The 19310-nt window shown below is 41.7% G+C and overlaps 1 protein-coding gene and 1 pseudogene across 2 annotated transcripts; one reads left to right on the top strand and one right to left on the bottom strand.

The window, feature by feature from the left end:
* Positions 1-1260: 1260 nt before the first annotated feature.
* Positions 1261-9261, top strand: LOC110492267 (rho-related GTP-binding protein RhoA-C). Of its 2 annotated transcripts, none has more exons than XM_090203413.1 (5): positions 1261-1380; positions 6875-7045; positions 7220-7340; positions 7448-7578; positions 7907-9261. In XM_090203413.1, the coding sequence occupies exons 1-5, from the start codon at positions 1276-1278 to the stop codon at positions 8078-8080; spliced, it is 702 nt and encodes a 233-aa protein (XP_090059539.1). In that variant the 5' UTR covers positions 1261-1275; the 3' UTR covers positions 8081-9261. The 2 variants fall into 2 exon arrangements, with proteins under 2 accessions (XP_090059539.1, XP_021422115.1); XM_021566440.3 differs by having other exon boundaries at positions 1292-1363; positions 6890-7045.
* Positions 9262-9515: 254 nt separating this feature from the next.
* Positions 9516-19255, bottom strand: LOC110491096 (uncharacterized; annotated as a pseudogene).
* Positions 19256-19310: the final 55 nt, after the last annotated feature.

Here is a 19310-nt window from a genome sequence, read left to right as displayed (position 1 = left end):
CAGTAGGAGACACCATCTCCAGGAAGTCTGGAATACATTGACAACACAATGATGGCATGGGTGCACAGTAGTCATCAGCAATGTGCTGGTTATGTGCTGGTTATTGACAAACTTTAATTTGGTCTAATGACCATTTTGAAAGAAAAACTAAGCAAGATAATGCACGTAACTGTGATGAATCAAAGCCTCACTGACAGCTGTTGTGCAGTATGTCCACGCTGAAGCATTCTGTATTAAACCTGATTGTCAGTCTTCAAGGATGCTCAAATTTGTCCACAGCACCTTATCACAACACATTCAAGAATAGGCTTCAGTTAAGCTCTATTATGAAACTACCTAAAACGTCAAAGTTCCACCCCTGATTCTCAAATAGGGGACAGGGACCAAATCTAGTCCACAACATATTTTCATGTTGCTGGTTTAACATTTAGTAGATTAAGAGATAGCCATTACAATTTGTAAAGATTGTGTTACAAAAACGATTTAAATATGTGCACGCATGACTAAGTCGCTTTGGATAAAAGCGTCTCATGAAAGATATTCGTTATATGACTCAGCGCAAGAGTTCTCTACCCCTGTTAGGGAGATGTTATGATGTTCAGGTGTTGCATTGTATCAACCAATGTTTGTGTTCCATGTCATCGACTGTGCAGTCGTACGCATCAGATCGCTATGGTCATGTTCCCCTGTTCGAACATTGCTGATGCATGCCAGATCTTACAATGATGCCTGGTTAGGTGTTTTAACTTATCAACTAACCACATATGTTATAGCAATCTGGTGCACGACGATACAGTCGATGACGTAACACGCAACCATTGGTTAATGCATGCAACGTCTGAGCAGGGGAACACGACCATGATGTGGTTAGCTGATTTATTCAATACCTATCCAGGCGTTGTAAGATCTGGCATGCGTGTGCAATGTTGAAGGCTTTTCAATTAGCATGATAAACATCTCTATCCCTTTTTCAACCATAATATTCCCATTGACCTTCATGATGCTGTCTCTACAGAGCATAAGCAAGCAATAACGTTTATACTACAATCACTTAACGTCACAACGCCTATTATTGATTTACTGCTGTATACAATTTTGCTTTGACCCCAAAATATCCTTACTTATTGTTGAAACCATATGGTTGGGGTAAAAATATCCACTCTTCACTTCCGTTTTTTCCATTCCCCGGTATACGTTTATCGAGTTGTTGGCTTAAATATCTGTCACTCATTAATTTGAGGTTTCCTATTGGCTGAAGATCACGGGCTTAGGCGGATGTTATCGGCGTGGCACACTGTTGGGGCCGGATTGAAGGGTCGGACAGGAAAAGAGAGGGAAGGCGAGGACATCTGTAACGAAAACGGTACTAAAACGAGGAAATGTAACCTATTTATAACTTTGTTTGCTCACCTTGAAAATATTTCATTTATTTAGTAAATATTTGAATGAGGCTTTAAATTTGTTTTCTGTAGGCAAGATGACATGAGGCTATAATACGAGAGACCGCTATTAGCTAACAGATAGCTACCCTAGCTAGCATTAATGACGGAAACGAACGAACAATTGAAGTGAAAAGACTCCTTGTTTCAGACACCATCAGCCAGAGCTGGTCAGGAAAAGCTATCAGGTCATCATAGGCAGGTATACAGTGCTATCATCACCGTTGTGAAGTTAGCAACACACTGGTCTGGAAGCTAGCAACTCTTCGCACTTGCCAGTGCCTGGGCAAGATCTCTTGCTTTCCTGGGCAAGATCTCTAGCTTTCTAGCCAACTTGCTAGCCACCACTGACAAGTGACTTAATTTTCATAACCGTCGTCCACCGACCCAGCACATGTTACACTTGGGTGTTTTCAATGGGAAAATCGTTGTAACTAGCTATTTGTTTGTCCAATTAGCTAGTTAGTAGTTTGGGTGCGGCGTTTTGTTGTTGAGGCCATCCAGGTGGTGGCAAGCAGTGTCTTCTGCTGGTAGACTTCTCTTGGCTAGTTGTGATAGTGTCACTAGGTATTATGGCTAATTTCATGTGAACATGGAACAAAAAAGTCCATACATGTATTTTACTGAAATTCAGTAGTTAGGCCTAGAAAGATGGTCAGTATTGGCGTTTTTATCTGAATTTGAGTATTGGTTATTTGCGAAATAATTAACCAAGCGTTGGTTATCATAAACGTTTGGGTTTACAGGCCTCCAACAGTAATTGACTGAAAATCACTGTACACAGTCTGGGATTAATGCCATGCATTTGTTTGGAAAATGTCTACATGCCAGAATGTTGAATACAATTTCATTTGAATTTACTCTACCGGTTGTCTGTGTGGTTTGTACATTTGCGGATAGGAATTTGAGAAAAGTATCTACAGGGAGGTATAATTAAACCGACAACCATGTAAACACCTGCAAGACTTAGGGTAGGTAGTATGCATGCATTGCGGGCATGTCCTTCCGTCTTGTGCCCATGCTTCAGGTGAAGAGAAAACAATCCAGATCCACGTTTTGATGTCGGTTTAATAATACTTTCCTGTGAATAGTTTGTCAATTTTAAAGGTAGAAGGACAATCAGCGCACAAAGGGTAGAGTAAGTTCAAATGAAGATTATTCAACATTCTGACTTGTAAAGGGACTGTTTGGTATTGAGTGGAAGCTTCTACACTCTGATTCGTAGAGGCAATGTAGCCTCTTCGCTCCAGGAGACTTGTACACATTGGGCTCCCATCGCTGAAGGCTACATCCCTTATCCCCAAAAACATATTCATCAGCCCTTTACCTATTTCCAAGAAATTTCCCGTCACCGAAGGCAAATCTATAGCCTAATTCGGAATGCCTTACAATGGTTATACAACGTTTTCCAGAGCTTACCAAATTCATTCCATATTTCCCTAAAGGTGCAATGGGATCACGCTGGGATCTTGCATAGCAACTATTACGGACTGAAGGGACTAGGGAGTGAGCTTTGGGAAATGTGGTTTTAAACTTATTTTACCGAAGTAGTAAACACATTGTATAACCCATACCGACTGGTAAGGTATTCCGGTTTATAGATCTTACTTCAGTGACATTTTTGTTTTTAGGAAATGGGTCAACCCAGAGGACTGGTAAATATGTTTTGGGGGATATGGGATGTAGCCTTCAGTGACGGTAGCCCACTGTGTACAGGTCTCCTGGAGCAAAGGGGCTACAGTGGGGCAAAAAATTATTTAGTCAGCCACCAATTGTGCAAGTTCTCCCACTTAAAAAGATGAGAGGCCTGTCATTTTCATCATAGGTACACTTCAACTAATGACAGACCAAATTAGGGAAAAAAATCCAGAAAATCACATTGTAGGATTTTAATGAATTTATTTGCAAATTATGGTGGAAAATAAGTATTTGGTCACCTACAAACCAGCAAGATTTCTGGCTCTCACAGACCTGTAACTTCTTCTTTAAGAGGCTCCTCTGTCCTCCACTTGTTACCTGTATTAATGGCACCTGTTTGAACTTGTTATCAGTATAAAAGACACCTGTCCACAACCTCAAACAGTCACACTCCAAACTCCACTATGGCCAAGACCAAAGAGCTGTCAAAGGACACCAGAAACAAAATTGTAGACCTGCACCAGGCTGGGAAGACTGAATCTGCAATAGGTAAGCAGCTTGGTTTGAAGAAATCAACTGTGGGAGCAATTATTAGGAAATGGAAGACATACAAGACCACTGATAATCTCCCTCGATCTGGGGCTCCACGCAAGATCTCACCCCGTGGGGTCAAAATGATCACAAGAACGGTGAGCAAAAATCCCAGAACCACACGGTCAAAGGTTAATGAAATACAAATGGTATAGAGAGAAATAGTCCTATAATTCCTATAATAACTACAACCTAAAACGTCTTACCTGGGAATATTGAAGAGTCATGAACCACCAGCTTTCTCATGTTCTGAGCAAGGAATTTAAACGTTAGCTTTCTTACATGGCACATATTGCACTTTTACTTTCTTTTCCAACACTTTGTTTTTGCATAATTTAAACCAAGTTGAACATGTTTCATTATTTATTTGAGGCTAAATTGATTTTATTGATGTATTATATTAAGTTAAAATAAATGTTCATTCAGTATTCTTGTAATTGTCATTATTACAAATACATTTTTTTTAAATCATCCGATTAATCGGTATCGTCTTTTTTTGGTCCTCCAATTATCGGTATCGGCGTTGAAAAATCATAATCGGTCGACCTCTAGACTAAACTGCTTGGAGTTACCCTGGATTGTAAACGGTCATGGTTAAAACATATTGATACAACAGTAGCTGATGTGTCCATGATAAGGTGCTGCTCTACCTTCTTGACAGCACTGTCAACAAGGCAGGTCCTACAGGCCCTAGTTTTGTCTACTGTTCAGTCGTGTGGTCAGGTGCCACAAAACAAAATTGCAATTGGTTCAGAACAGGGCAGCACAGCTGGCCCTTGGATGTACACAGAGAGCTATGATTAATAATATGCATGTCAATCTCTCCTGGCTCAAAGTGGAGGAGACATTGACTTCATCACTGCTTGTATTTATGAGAGGTATTGATTGACATGTTGAATGCACCGAGCTGTCTGTCTAAACTACTGGCACACAGCTCGGACACCCATGCATACCTCACAAGACATGCCACGAGGCCTCTTCACAGTCCCCAAGTCTAGAACAGACTAGGGAAGGTGCACAGTACTAAATAGAGCCGTGACTACAAGGAACTCTATTCCACATCAAGTAGCTCGTGCAAGCAGTAATGTTAGATTTAAAAAAAAAACACCTTATGGAACCTTGAAGCAACACAAACATACACACACACACACACACGATAGCATATGCACTATACATACACGTACATATGGATTCTGTACTGTATATATGTGGTGGAGTAGGGGCCTGAGGGCACATGGTCTGTGAATGTATTATAATGTTTTTAAAATGATATAAACTGCCTTAATTTTGCCTGATCCCAGGAAGAGCTAATGGGGATTCATAATAAATACAAATGTTTTACCATGAAGGCCTGATTCACGCATTCTCCTCTGAACAGTTAATGTTGATGTCTGCTACTTGAACTCTGAAGCATTTATTTTGGTTGTAATCTGAGGTTGGTAACTCTAATGAATTTATCCTCTGCAGCAGAGGTAACTCTGGGGCTTCCTTTTCTGTGACGGTCCTCATGAGAACCAATTTCATCATAGCACTTGATCGTTTTTGCGACTGCACTTGAAGAAACTTTCAAAGTTCTTAATGTTCCATATTGATTGACCTTCATGTCTTAAAGTAATGATGGACTGTCTTTTCTCTTTGCTTATTTGAGCTGTTATTGCTATAATATGGACATTGGCTCAAACGCATTAAGAAGGAAAGAAATTCCACAAATTAACTAAGGCACACCTGTTAATTGAAATGCATTCCAGGTGACTACCTCATGAAGCTGGTTGAGAGAATGCCAAGAGTGTGCAAAGCTGTCATCAAGGCAAAGGGTGGCTACTTTGAAGAATCTCAAAAATATTTTGATTTGCATAACTTTTTTGGTTACATGATTCCATATGTGTTATTTTATAGTTTTGATGTCTTCACTATTATTCTACAATGTAGAAAATAGTACAAAAAAAACCCTGGAATGAGTGTGTCCAAATTTCAAATCAAATTGTATTGGTCACATACACATGTTTAGCAGATGTTAATGCGACTGTAGCGAAATGCTTGCGCTTCTAGTTCCGACAGTGCAGCAATATCTAACAAGTAATATGTAACAATTCCACAACAAATACCTAATACACACATCTAAGTAAAGGAATGGAATAAGAATATATAAATGTATGGATGAGCAATGTCAGAGCGGCATAGGCTAAGATGCAATAGATAGTATAGAATACAGTATATACATATGAGATGAGTAATGTAAGATATGTAAACATTATTAAAGTGACTAGTGTTCCATTTATTAAAGTGGCCAATGATTTCAAGTCTATGTAGGCAGCAGCCTCTGCTAGTGATGGCTGTTTAACAGTCTGATGGCCTTGAAGCTGTTTTTCAGTCTCTCAGTCCCAGCTTTGATGCACCTGTACTGACCTTGCCTTCTGGGCGGTAGCGGGGTGAACAGGCAGTGGCTCAGGTGGTTGTTGTACTTGATTATCTTTTTTGCCCCCGGTGATGCTTTACACGTGGTCTGCGGTTGTGAGGCCGGTTGGACGTACTGCCAAATTCTTTGAAATTACGTTTGAGGTGGCTTATGGTAGAGAAATTAACATCAAATTCTATGGCAACAGCTCTGTCCTGCAGTCAGCATGCCAATTGCATGCTTCATCAAAACGTGGGGCATCTGTGGCGTTGTGTGACAAAACTGCACATTTTAGTGGCCTTTTGTTATTCCCAGCACAAGGTGCACCTGTGTAATGATCATGCTGTTTGATCGGCTTCTTGATATGCTACACCTGTCAGGTGGATAAATGCTAACTAACAGGCGTGGCAGGTAGCCTAATGATTAGAGCGTTGGGCCAGTAACCGAAAGGTTGCTGGATTGAATCCCCGAGCTGGCAAGGTAAAAATCTGTCGTTCTGCCCCTAAACAAGGCAGTTAACCCACTGTTCCCCGGTAGGCCGTCATTGTAAATAAGAATTTCTTAACTGACTAACCTGTATTTATTTATGTAACCTTTATTTAAACTAGGCATGTAAACCAATTTGTGCACCGCATTTGAGAGAAATAAGCTTGTTGTGCTTCTGGAAAATGTCTGGGATATTGTATTACTACATATTAATGTCATTTTCTCCCCCTACACATTTTGATTTGCTTGGTTGTGTTGCTATATTATCACTGTGAAATACAATAGTTTTTCAATAACATATTTGCCACTTTTTTTGCTGGATTTTTACATTGTCTTGCAGATGGCTGCGATCCGTAAGAAGCTGGTGATCGTGGGAGATGGTGCTTGTGGGAAGACCTGTCTGTTGATAGTCTTCAGTAAAGACCAGTTCCCTGAGGTCTACGTACCTACAGTGTTTGAGAACTATGTGGCAGATATTGAGGTGGACAGTAAGCAGGTGAGATTGTGCGTTTAGTTACAGTTTGCCATCAAGACACACTTTGAAGCACCCTTTTTATGTGGATGTCCTGTGGTTTACACATTTTGATAGGTAATAATTTATTCAGAGACAATTGCAGTTTGGCCAAACAGCAGTGTAACTGTGCATATCTGCTCTCCCTGTGAGTTCTAGGTGGAACTGGCCCTCTGGGACACAGCCGGACAGGAGGACTACGACAGACTAAGGCCTCTCTCCTACCCTGATACTGACGTCATCCTCATGTGCTTTTCCATAGATAGTCCTGACAGCTTGGGTAAGACATTAGTGACTGTAATATTCATATTTGTCATACATGGTAAATGCAACAAATTATTGTATCACTTGCAGCAGTTTCCTAAAATGATCCTGTGTCTGACACAGAGAATATCCCAGAGAAGTGGACCCCTGAAGTAAAGCACTTCTGTCCAAATGTGCCCATCATTCTTGTGGGTAATAAGAAGGACTTGCGGAATGATGAGCACACACGCCGGGAGTTAGCAAAAATGAAGCAGGTACAGGACGCATTATGAATTCTTATTATGGAATTTCATCAAGTAGACTCATTGCCCTGATCCATTGAGGATATTGTTTTATTTAACATTGAAATTGAACAAACCATGTGCATTTGTTTTAAAGTGGTTGTGCTGCCTTATAAGCTACCTTCACTTAGTGTACTGTTGTCTAATTATACACCGGTTGAGGTTTTTGTTTTGTTCAGTTGGTTTATCCAACATGCTAGTTACGTTTTTGTTTGGCTTGTTGTAATGATTGGTGGCTTAGTATGTCACAAAGGATGCCAACCATAGAATGCCTCTGAACACGTTTCCAACTCTGACACAGGAACCAGTGAAGCCAGAGGAGGGCCGGGACATGGCTAACCGCATCAACGCGTTTGGCTACTTGGAGTGCTCAGCCAAGACGAAAGACGGTGTGAGGGAGGTGTTTGAGATGGCCACCAGGGCGGCGCTGCAGGCCAAGAAACGTGGCAAGAAGAATGCCTGCCTCCTGCTATAGAGAGCTGGGGAAAGACGGGAGGGGTAAATAAATCAGGCCAAGGAAAATGCTGCACCCCTCTGTCTCCATCTGTGGAAGGGTGGGGGAGGTTTGAGGTGTGTAAGGGAGAAAAAGATAATTAACAAGGCCTAAGGAAATGGAGAAGGTCAAATGTAATGAAAAGGGGAGTTTACATTTTTAAGGCCAAGGTGGCCGTCAACGGCTTTCAGTATAAGATTATCGTATGGTTAAGATTTTTTATTGGGTCTTGGATGACTAGAAGGGTAAAGCAAAAACACTATCTCTGGTAAACCTATGTCTGAGCGTGGTAGTGATCTCTGAGGGACAGGATAAGATTGTTCTTGATCGGGTCAGAAACCCCAGCGCTATTGGCCTGGTTCATAGAGCGGAGCATCATCAGAGAAAAGGGGGGATTCATTACATCGGAATGAATGTATGTTCTGACTCTCGGTGACCTCCTTGGCTTGCAGTGTGTCAGTGCTTGTCTTTAATTTCTGTCCAGCCATACCATAGGTGTTTATTTTCTTTGTTCTCCCTATGGATAGACTAACCCTATCCTTGTGTGGACCAGCACCTCCTATCATATTATTGGTCCAATCACATTGTTCACTTGATACAAGCAATTTTGATTTATTTAAATAGCTAAATGTTTTTATTTGCCTTTGACTATAGAATTCATATTAAAATGCATACAATAATGATACCAACTGATTTTTGTTAGTTTTATAAGCCTGTTCATAAATTGTAATGAAATTATTTTAGAATTTGGTTTTGTCGTAAGTTGGGCTCAAGTCAGATAAAGATGTACATTTGATGTGGACTGTCAGACACGGGTTTGAAAGGGGAGTATGACTTTTGTATTAAGTGATACTAAGTTTAGCAAATTTGGGGTTTTGCAAATTTTGTATTTTCTGCTTGCAGATTGTTTTTGCCTGCATGCCAGGCTGTTATTGGGAGTGAGTTTTTTTTAAAGTGTTGACCTATCTCACTCCCTCCAGTCCACCCCACACTCCATGTCTTTCTAACAACTGTTGATGATGGCTTATGGCTTTTCCTATATCAGTTATGCATATTTAGCAAATCTAGTAACTTTAGAATGAAAGTTTAAAAATAAAATGCAAAATGCTTAAAGTAATTCATGAATAAGATGTCAAACTATTAAATAGAAGTAACTTTAAAAAGATCTCAGTCATTTGAGGGGGGAGGGGTGTTGTACACATGCATCCTCACATTTCCTCAGTCCTTTTAAATGTACTCTAAGAAAATACATTGTTATAGGGAATGATTGGTTGTATCGTTCTTTCATGTTTCATGCCTCGACACAATCACAAGAAAATGTAAGACTTACAAAACATTTCACAGAATAGATCAAGGCATCTAGGAAAAGAGTGGGTTTCCTGACCATGTCACCATTGCATAGTTTTCACTTCAGTATTTACAAAGTGTGGTGTAGTCCGGTAACAAACTCCTCTTAATAGGGCTCTGGAAAAAATGACATTTGTCTTGAATCCTCTGCTGTTCTTGTTGGTGATTAAAGAATTGACAATTGTACTACTGTTAATCTTTAGAACTATACTGAACAAAAATATAAATGCAACAACTTAAGATTTTACTGAGTAACAGTTCATATAAGGCAATCAGTCAATTTAAATAAATTCATTAGGCCCTAATCTATGGATTTCAAATGACTGGGAACACAGATATGCATCTGCTGGTCACAGATACCTTAAAGTAGGGCCGTGGATCAGAAAAACAGTCAGTATCTGGTGTGACCATTTGCCTCAAGCAGCGTGACACATCTCCTTCGCATAGAGTTGATCAGGCTTTTGTTTGTGGTGTCATGAGGTTGGCCTGTGGGTAAGGTTTATGACCCACCCCCATAAATACCTTTCTCCCGTCTCTTGACTCTACTGAAGAACTCTTGAATAGCCTTTGTTAAACAGGGAGTCTGGGAACATCAAACGGTGAGGGGAAAGGAATCGTATTTCGGTAATAGAACCAGTTGAAAATATGCGTTGGTACTTAATGAATAGGATGTCAGTTCGGTTGTCATCTGAGATGACTGATGACAGGACGACATAAACTGTATCTGGGAAAGTCTACACATTCTAGTTATCAGATTCACATGGAATTGTGCAATTTAAATGTTTGAATATGAAAATATTTGTGAAAAGATTAAATGTAATTTTAGCTTCCAAATTAGAGAATTGGGTTTTCATAAGGTTAGAGCTCTGCTCAGTCAGTGGCCCGCCCCTGTGAAGAGACATGGGTTATAAAGTATGAAACACACCCTTCTCTCCCTCCACTATATAAGCCCTTGACGAAAATGTAACCTTCTGTTCCGAGAACAATGGGACGACGGTCCATACGTTAAAAAGGACTAACATGTCAACTACAGAACTAAGCCAACCTCAGTGTGAGCTTTGGTTGTGAATGGTATGAACTTTGAACTCTTATTCACTAAAGAAGTGAGACATCCTAGCCGTTGAGTTAGCAACAGCAGCTGTAAACGTGGGCTAGGAAAGGACGGACGACGTATCCAGTCTAACACACAACGAAGATACTACAACGTATCCAATTTACCACCAGAGACATTCTTCCGAGGACAGGAAGATCTCTGTTGGCCAGCATCTACCACCAACCTACCGAAGCGCAGCTCAGAGTAAATATTTATTGCATTTTCCTTTTCCAAATAGGTGGTAATTTAGAATGCAGAAGATACTGTATTTACAAAAGCATGGCGTCTCCCTTTGTTCCTCAGTCTTCCCGCTCGTTCACTCAAACCCAACCCCCTTTCCTTTGTGTAACCAGCCGTCATGTCGTCTCCATCCACCAGGGACGTTTTCTGTATGACATAATTTGCATTCTGTGTATATGTAATTCTGTGTGATTAGTTAGGTATTTAGTAAATAGATAATTAAACCCAATTTTGTATTGCTGAGTCAACTTGTTAGCCAGGGTTCGTGAAGATAACCAAGAATTTACAACTTTCAGATGAGACTGAAATAAGGTGCCGATTAATATTGACTGCTATTGATGTAAAATAATACTAGGTCTTTCAGAGTTTATTCAGAAGATAACAGCTCTATAAACACTCTTTCGTGGTGCCCCGTCTTTCTAGTTAATTACATTTACATGATTAGCTCAATCAGGTAATATTAATTACAGAGAAGGATTTTATAGAATAGCATGTCATATCACTTATTCCGGCATAGCCAAAGACATGACAGTGTCCTGTGGAATGTTGTCACACTCATCTTTAATGGCTGTGCGAAGTTGCTGGATATTGGCAAAACTGACACACGCTGTCATACACTTAGATCCAGAGCATCCCAAACATGTTCAATGGGTGACATGTCTGGTGAGTATGCAGGCCATGGAAAAACTGGGACATTTTCACCTTCCACGAATTGTGTACAGATCCATGCAACATGGGGCTGGCTGTCCATTATCATGCTGAAACATGAGGTGAGGGCTGCGGATGAATGGACCTCAGGATCTCGTCATGGTATCTCTGCACATCCAAATTGCCATTGATTGTGTTTGTTCGTAGCTTATGCCTGCCCAACCCATAACCCCACTGCCACCATGGGGCAGTCTGTTCACAATGAGATCAGCAAACCACTCGCCCACACGACGCCATACACGTGGCCTGCGTTTGTGAGGCTGGTTGGATATACTGCCAAATTCTCTAAAACAACTTTGAAGGTGTCTTATGGTAGAGAAATTAACATGAAATTATCTGGCAACCGCTCTGGTGGACATTCCTGCAGTCAGCATGCCAACTGCACGTTCCCTAAACACTTACGACATCTGTGGCATTGTGTTGTGTGGCCTTTTATTCTCCCCAACAAAGGAGAAACCCTTACTAACAGGGATGTAAACAAGTTTGTGCACAGAATTAGAAAGAAATCAGCTTTGAGCATATGGAACATTTCTGGGATCTTTTATTTCAGCTCATGAAACATGGGACCAACACTTTACATGTTGTGTTTATATTTTTGTTCAGTGTATATTATCCTGTGTCATTTATGTACTGATACAAACCTGTGTCGGGTTGTATGAAGGAGTGTCCAATGAAGTCTAGGACCACCATGGCACAGTTGGGCTTGAAGTCATCACTGACCAGCACTTCTTTCACCTGAAAACAACACATTGTAGGCCTACTTGAATTTCTTCTTTATGGGCCAGACATAAGAACCGTCATGCAGGACTGGAGGTGCTCAAAAGTAGTGGTTGACCTTGTCCATGGAGTAGAGGTAGAACTCTTGTACCTCCCCTATCCTAAGCTTGAACTCAGGAGGTAGTGGCATAGTCAAACACAAAAGGGCTTTCTGGAAACACCCCATCATCCTCATAAGTATAGCTATGAGAGAAGACACAGGGGAGATTAAAATACTGTGGATTAGAATGTAGGCCTATGTAAAAGCATGCAAAGAGACAGCATTCTCAATGAGACACTGCAGAGTGATTGCCACTCCTGTTGAGGCATCAATCACCTCACTGCTGACATGGCACGCAGTTTCTGGTATGTCTGCTGGGATGCAGGCCTCCTGCTCACACTCCTTGATAAGGGTGTTTTCACACTGATACCTGCCACTAGACCCACAGCTGCATGAAAATATGGTGGACGAGCATTATAAGCCACAGTTTGCCATTCACTGAAAATATGTAAAATATCAAATCAACAAGTGCTGACCAGGATGTCCAGTTTTACAGGGTAGGTATGCTTGGTCATAGATCATCATCCCACCCACCTCCTGAGTTCCCCATTTTCATCCTGACAGTACCCATTAATATGGACTCCATACCGTTTCACTCCAAAAAGGCATACAAAGGCAATGTTAATGGGGCATGCAATGGCAGGGAAAACACTAGGATTGTTTTCTATTGTTATTGTCTAGGCATGGCCTTACTTGTGGCCGATATCTACATACACATTAATGAAGTGTCGCAGTGACTGTCCCCACAGTAACTGTACGTACAGCCAAATACATTTAAACTCAGTCTTTCACAATTCCTGATATTTAATCAGAGTAAAAACTCCCTGCTTTAGGTCAGTTAGGATCACCACTTTATTTTAAGAATGTGAAATGTCAGAATAATAGTAGAGAGACTGATTTATTTCAGCTTTTATTTCTTTCATCACGTTCCTAGTGGGTCAGAAGTTTACATACACTCAATTAGTATTTGGTAGCATTGCCTTTAAATTGTTTAACTTGGGTCAAACGTTTCAGGCAGCCTTCCACAAGCTTCCCACAATAAGTTGGGTGAATTTTGGCCCATTCCTCCTGACAGAACTGGTGTAACTGAGTCAGGTTTGTAGGCCTACTTGCTCGCACACGCTTTTTCAGTTCTGCCTACAGATTTTCTTTAGGGCTTTGAGGTCAGGGCTTTGTGATGGCCACTCTAATACCTTTGTTGTCCTTAAGCCATTTTGCCATAACTTTGGAAGTACGCTTGTGGTCATTGTCCATTTGGTAGACCCATTTGCGACCAAGCTCTAACTTTTTGACTGATGTATTGAGATGTTGCTTCAATATAGCCACATAATTTTCCTCCCTCATGATGCCATCTATTTTCTGAAATGCACCAGTCCCTCCTGCAGCAAAGCACCCCCACAACATGATGCTACCACCCCCGTGCTTCACGGTTGGGATGATGTTCTTCGGCTTGCAAGCCTCCCCCTTTTTCCTCCAAACATAACAACGGTCATTATGGCCAAACAGTTCTATTTCATCAGGCTAGAGGAAATTTCTCCAAAAAGTATGATTTTTGTCCCCATGTGCAGTTGCAAACTGTAGTCTGGCTTTTTTATGGAGCAGTGGCTTCTTCTATGCTGAGCGGCCTTTCAGGTTATGTAGATATAGGACTCATTTTACTGTGGATATAGATACTTTTGTACCTGTTTCCTCCAGCATCTTCACAAGATCCTTTGCTGTTGTTCTGGGATTGATTTGCACTTTTCGCACCAAAGTACGTTTATCTCCAAGAGACAGAACGTGTCTCCTTCCTGAGTGGTATGGCGGCTGTGTGGTCCCATGGTGTTTATACTTGCGTACTCTTATTTGTACAGATGAACGTGGTACCTTCAGGCGTTTGGAAATTGCTCCCAAGGATGAACCAGACTTGTGGAGGTCTACAATTTTTATTCTGAGGACTTGGCTGATTTCTTTTGATTTTCCCATGATGTCAAGCAAAGAGGCACTGAGTTTGAAGGTTGGCCTTGAAATACATCCACAGGTACAGTGCCTTGCGAAAGTATTCGGCCCCCTTGAACTTTGCGACCTTTTGCCACATTTCAGGCTTCAAACATAAAGATATAAAACTGTATTTTTTTGTGAAGAATCGACAACAAGTGGGACACAATCATGAAGTGGAACGACATTTATTGGATATTTCAAACTTTTTTAACAAATCAAAAACTGAAAAATTGGGCGTGCAAAATTATTCAGCCCCCTTAAGTTAATACAGTGCCTTGCGAAAGTATTCGGCCCCCTTGAACTTTGCGACCTTTTGCCACATTTCAGGCTTCAAACATAAAGATATAAAACTGTATTTTTTTGTGAAGAATCGACAACAAGTGGGACACAATCATGAAGTGGAACGACATTTATTGGATATTTCAAACTTTTTTAACAAATCAAAAACTGAAAAATTGGGCGTGCAAAATTATTCAGCCCCCTTAAGTTAATACTTTGTAGCGCCACCTTTTGCTGCGATTATAGCTGTAAGTCGCCTGGGGTATGTCTCTATCAGTTTTGCACATCGAGAGACTGACATTTTTTCCCATTCCTCCTTGCAAAACAGCTTGAGCTCAGTGAGGTTGGATGGAGAGCATTTGTGAACTGCAGTTTTCAGTTCTTTCCACAGATTCTCGATTGGATTCAGGTCTGGACTTTGACTTGGCCATTCTAACACCTGGATATATTTATTTTTGAACCATTCCATTGTAGATTTTGCTTTATGTTTTGGATCATTGTCTTGTTGGAAGACAAATCTTTGTCCCAGTCTCAGGTCTTTTGCAGACTCCATCAGGTTTTCTTCCAGAATGGTCCTGTATTTGGCTCCATCCATCTTCCCATCAATTTTAACCATCTTCCCTGTCCCTGCTGAAGAAAAGCAGGCCCAAACCATGATGCTGCCACCACCATGTTTGACAGTGGGGATGGTGTGTTCAGGGTGATGAGCTGTGTTGCTTTTACGCCAAACATAACGTTTTGCATTGTTGCCAAAAAGTTCAATTTTGGTTTCATCTGACCAGAGCACTTTCTTCCACATGTTTGGTGTGTCTCCCAGGTGGCTTGTGGCAAACTTTAAACGCCACTTTTTATGGATATCTTTAAGAAATGGCTTTCTTCTTGCCACTCTTCCATAAAGGCCAGATTTGTGCAATATACGACTGATTGTTGTCCTATGGACAGAGTCTCCCACCTCAGCTGTAGATCTCTGCAGTTCATCCAGAGTGATCATGGGCCTCTTGGCTGCATCTCTGATCAGTCTTCTCCTTGTATGAGCTGAAAGTTTAGAGGGACGGCCAGGTCTTGGTAGATTTGCAGTGGTCTGATACTCCTTCCATTTCAATATTATCGCTTGCACAGTGCTCCTTGGGATGTTTAAAGCTTGGGAAATCTTTTTGTATCCAAATCCGGATTTAAACTTCTTCACAACAGTATCTCGGACCTGCCTGGTGTGTTCCTTGTTCTTCATGATGCTCTCTGCGCCTTTAACGGACCTCTGAGACTATCACAGTGCAGGTGCATTTATACGGAGACTTGATTACACACAGGTGGATTGTATTTATCATCATTAGTCATTTAGGTCAACATTGGATCATTCAGAGATCCTCACTGAACTTCTGGAGAGAGTTTACTGCACTGAAAGTAAAGGGGCTGAATAATTTTGCACGCCCAATTTTTCAGTTTTTGATTGGTTAAAAAAGTTTGAAATATCCAATAAATGTCGTTCCACTTCATGATTGTGTCCCACTTGTTGTTGATTCTTCACAAAAAAATACAGTTTTATATCTTTATGTTTGAAACCTGAAATGTGGCAAAAGGTCGCAAAGTTCAAGGGGGACGAATACTTTCGCAAGGCACTGTACACCTCTAATTGACTCAAATGGTGTCAATTAGCCTATCTGAAGCGTCTAAAGCCATGACATAATTTTCTGGAATTTTCCATGCTGTTTAAAGGCACAGTCAACTTAGTGTATGTAAACTTGTGACCCCACTGGAATTGGGATACAGTGAATTATAAGTGAAATAATCTGTCTGTAAACAATTGTTGAAAAAATGACTTGTGTCATGCACAAAGTAGATGTCCAAACCGACTTGCCAAAACTATAGTTTGTTAACAAGAAATTTGTGGAATGGTTGAAAAATGAGTTTTAATGACTCCAACCTAAGTGTATGTAAACTTCCCACCTCAACTGTACATATCCCAACCAGAAGCCATTGGTTACAGGCAACATACGCATCGAGCTAAAGGCTAGAGCTGCCGCTTTCAATTAGCGGGAGACTAATCCGGAGGCTTATAAGAAATCCCGCTATGCCCTCAGACGAACCATCAAACAAGCAAAGCGTCAATACAGGATTAAGATTGAATCCTACTACACCAGCTCTGACGCTCGTCGGATGTGGCAGGGCTTGAAAACTATTATGGGCTACAAAGGGAAACCCAGACGTGAGCTGCCCAGTGACGCGAGCCTACCAGACGAGCTAAATGCCTTTTATGCTTGCTTCGAGGCAAGCAACACTGAAGCATGCATGAGAGCCCCAGCTGTTCTGGATGACTGTGTGATAACGCTCTCGGTAGTCGATGTGAACAAAACCTTTAAACAGGTCAACATTCAAAAAGCAGCTGGGCCAGACGGATTAACAGGACGTGTACTCAAAGCATGCGCGGACCAACTGTCATTTTCAACCTCTCCCTGACTGAGTCTGTACCTACATGTTTCAAGCAGACCACCATAGTCCCTGTGCCCAAGGAAGCAAATGTAACCTGACTAAATGATTAAAGCCCCGTGGCACTCACATCAGTAGCCATGAAGTGCTTTGAAAGGCTGGTCATGGCTCACATCAACAACATCCTCCTGGACACCCTAGACCCACTCCAATTCACATACAACAGATCCACAGATGACAAAATCTAATTCGCACTCCACACCTCCCTTTCTCACCTGGACAAAAGGAACACTTATGTGAGAATGCTGTTCATCGACTACAGCTCAGCGTTCAACACCATAGTGCCCACGAAGCTCATCACTAAGCTAAGGACTCTGGGACTAAACACCTCCCTCTGCAACTGGATCCTGGACTTCCTGACGGGCCGCCCTCAGGTGGTAAGAGTATGTAACAATACGTCTGCCACGCTGATCCTTAACACTGGGGCCCCTCAGGGGTGTGTATTTAGTCCCTTCCTGTATTCCCTGTTCACCCACAACTGCGTGGCCAAACACAACTCCAACACCATCATTAAGTTTGCTGATGACACAACAGTGGTAGGCCTGATCCCCGACAACAATGAGACGGCCTATAGGGAGGAGGTCAGAGAACTGGCAGTATGGTGCCAGGACAACAACTTCTCCCTCAATGTGAGCAAGACAAAGGAGCTGATCGTGGACTACAGGAAAAGGCGGGCCGAACAGGCCCCCATTAACATCGACAGGGCTGTAGTGGAGCGGATCGAGAGTTTCAAGTTCCTTGGTGTCCACATCACCAACGAACTATCATGGTCCAAACATACCAACACAGTCATGAAGACAAAACCTTTTCCCCCTCAGCAGACTGAAAAGATTTGGCATGGGCCTCCAGATCCTCAAAAGGTTCTACAGCTGCATAATCGAGAGCATCCTGACCGTTTGCATCCCCGCCTGGTATGGCAACTGCTCGGCATCTGACCGTAAGGCGCTACAGAGGCCAGTACAAATGGCCCAGTACATCACTGGGGCCAAGCTTCCTGCCATCCAGGACCTATATAATAGGCAGTGTCAGAGGAAAGCCCAGAAAATTGTCAGAGACTCCAGTCACCCAAGTTATAGACTGTTTTCTTTGCTACTGCACAGCAAGCGGTACTGTAGCGCCAAGTCTAGGACCAAAAGGCTCCTCAACAGCTTCTACCCCAAGCCATTAGACTGCTGAACAATTCATAAAAATCGTCTCCGGACAATTTACATTGACCCCCCCCCCCCCCCCACCACCACTTGTACACTGCTGCTACTCGCTGTTTGTTTGTTACCCTATGCATAGTCACTTCGCCCCCACCTACATGTACAGATTACCTCAACTAGCCTGTACCCCTGCACACTGACTCGGTACTGGTGCCCCCTGTAAATAGCCTCATTATTGTTATTCTTATTATTACTTTTTATCTTAGCCTACTTGGTAAATATTTTCTTCTTCTTGAACTGCACTGTTGGTTAAGGGCTTGTAATTAAGCATTTCACGGTAAAGTCTACACTTGCTGTATTCCGCGCATGTGGCAAATAAAGTTTGATTTGAGATCTCTCCATACACATTAGTGGAGTGTCGCATACTCTGGGCATTACTTCATAATTCTATAGAAGAGGCACAAATATATAATTTTAAGTGTATAAATGTCAAATTTCTGAGTTTGGTTTCATTCTCAGAGTATATTATAGTACACATTCCCTCTCATCTCATCACTCCATCCTATCACATTTCTGAGTTTGGTTTAATTCTCAGAGTATATTATAGTACACTTTCCCTCTCATCTCATCTCTCCATCCTTCCAAGACGGTCAGTGAGCCTTCCCTCCGAAGTGACAGAATCTACAGCCTCTGACCTCCTAAAGGAGTCAAAATTTTGGCACAGACTAATAGCGCCGCCGTGTGGTGGATTGAAGAGGTTGGAAATGTACTCAAAATGGACGCCACTTTTGCAAGGCACCCGACCAACTTGCTCTCCTCCCACCCCAAACCGAAGGAAAGTGGTGCGACTGGAGCCTGGGTAACACAAACAAATGTTGCCTTCTAGAGAGATGTGTTGTAGTATAGGCTAGAATGATAACTAGTAGTAAATTCGCTATTAAACACACATAGCTAGCCACAGCTTGTCATTCCCTCCCATATACCACAATAGTTTCACTCTAAACTGGCGAATAAAAGTTATTCATTCCGCGCACCTGGAGCATTTGATCATTCCAGGTAGTCATTATTTATTTTTACCTTGGTTGCTTCCACGAGTCCAATGCTATTACGAATGGTACA

The sequence above is a fragment of the Oncorhynchus mykiss genome, chromosome 16 (genome assembly GCF_057628025.1).
Source record: "Oncorhynchus mykiss isolate SJ-2025 chromosome 16, ASM5762802v1, whole genome shotgun sequence".
NCBI classification, from domain to species: Eukaryota; Metazoa; Chordata; class Actinopteri; order Salmoniformes; family Salmonidae; genus Oncorhynchus; species Oncorhynchus mykiss.
Note: the sequence above shows the minus strand (reverse complement) of the source record. Positions and strands in the feature narration are given on the sequence as shown.

Excerpts from the sequence above, each read along its gene's own strand:
- LOC110492267 (XM_090203413.1), top strand. The coding sequence starts at position 1,276 with ATGTTATCGGCGTGGCACACTGTTGGGGCCGGATTGAAGGGTCGGACA. Across the intron at positions 7,341-7,447 it reads AGATAGTCCTGACAGCTTGG|AGAATATCCCAGAGAAGTGG; the intron begins GTAAGACATTAG and ends TGTCTGACACAG. Across the intron at positions 7,579-7,906 it reads AGTTAGCAAAAATGAAGCAG|GAACCAGTGAAGCCAGAGGA; the intron begins GTACAGGACGCA and ends ACTCTGACACAG.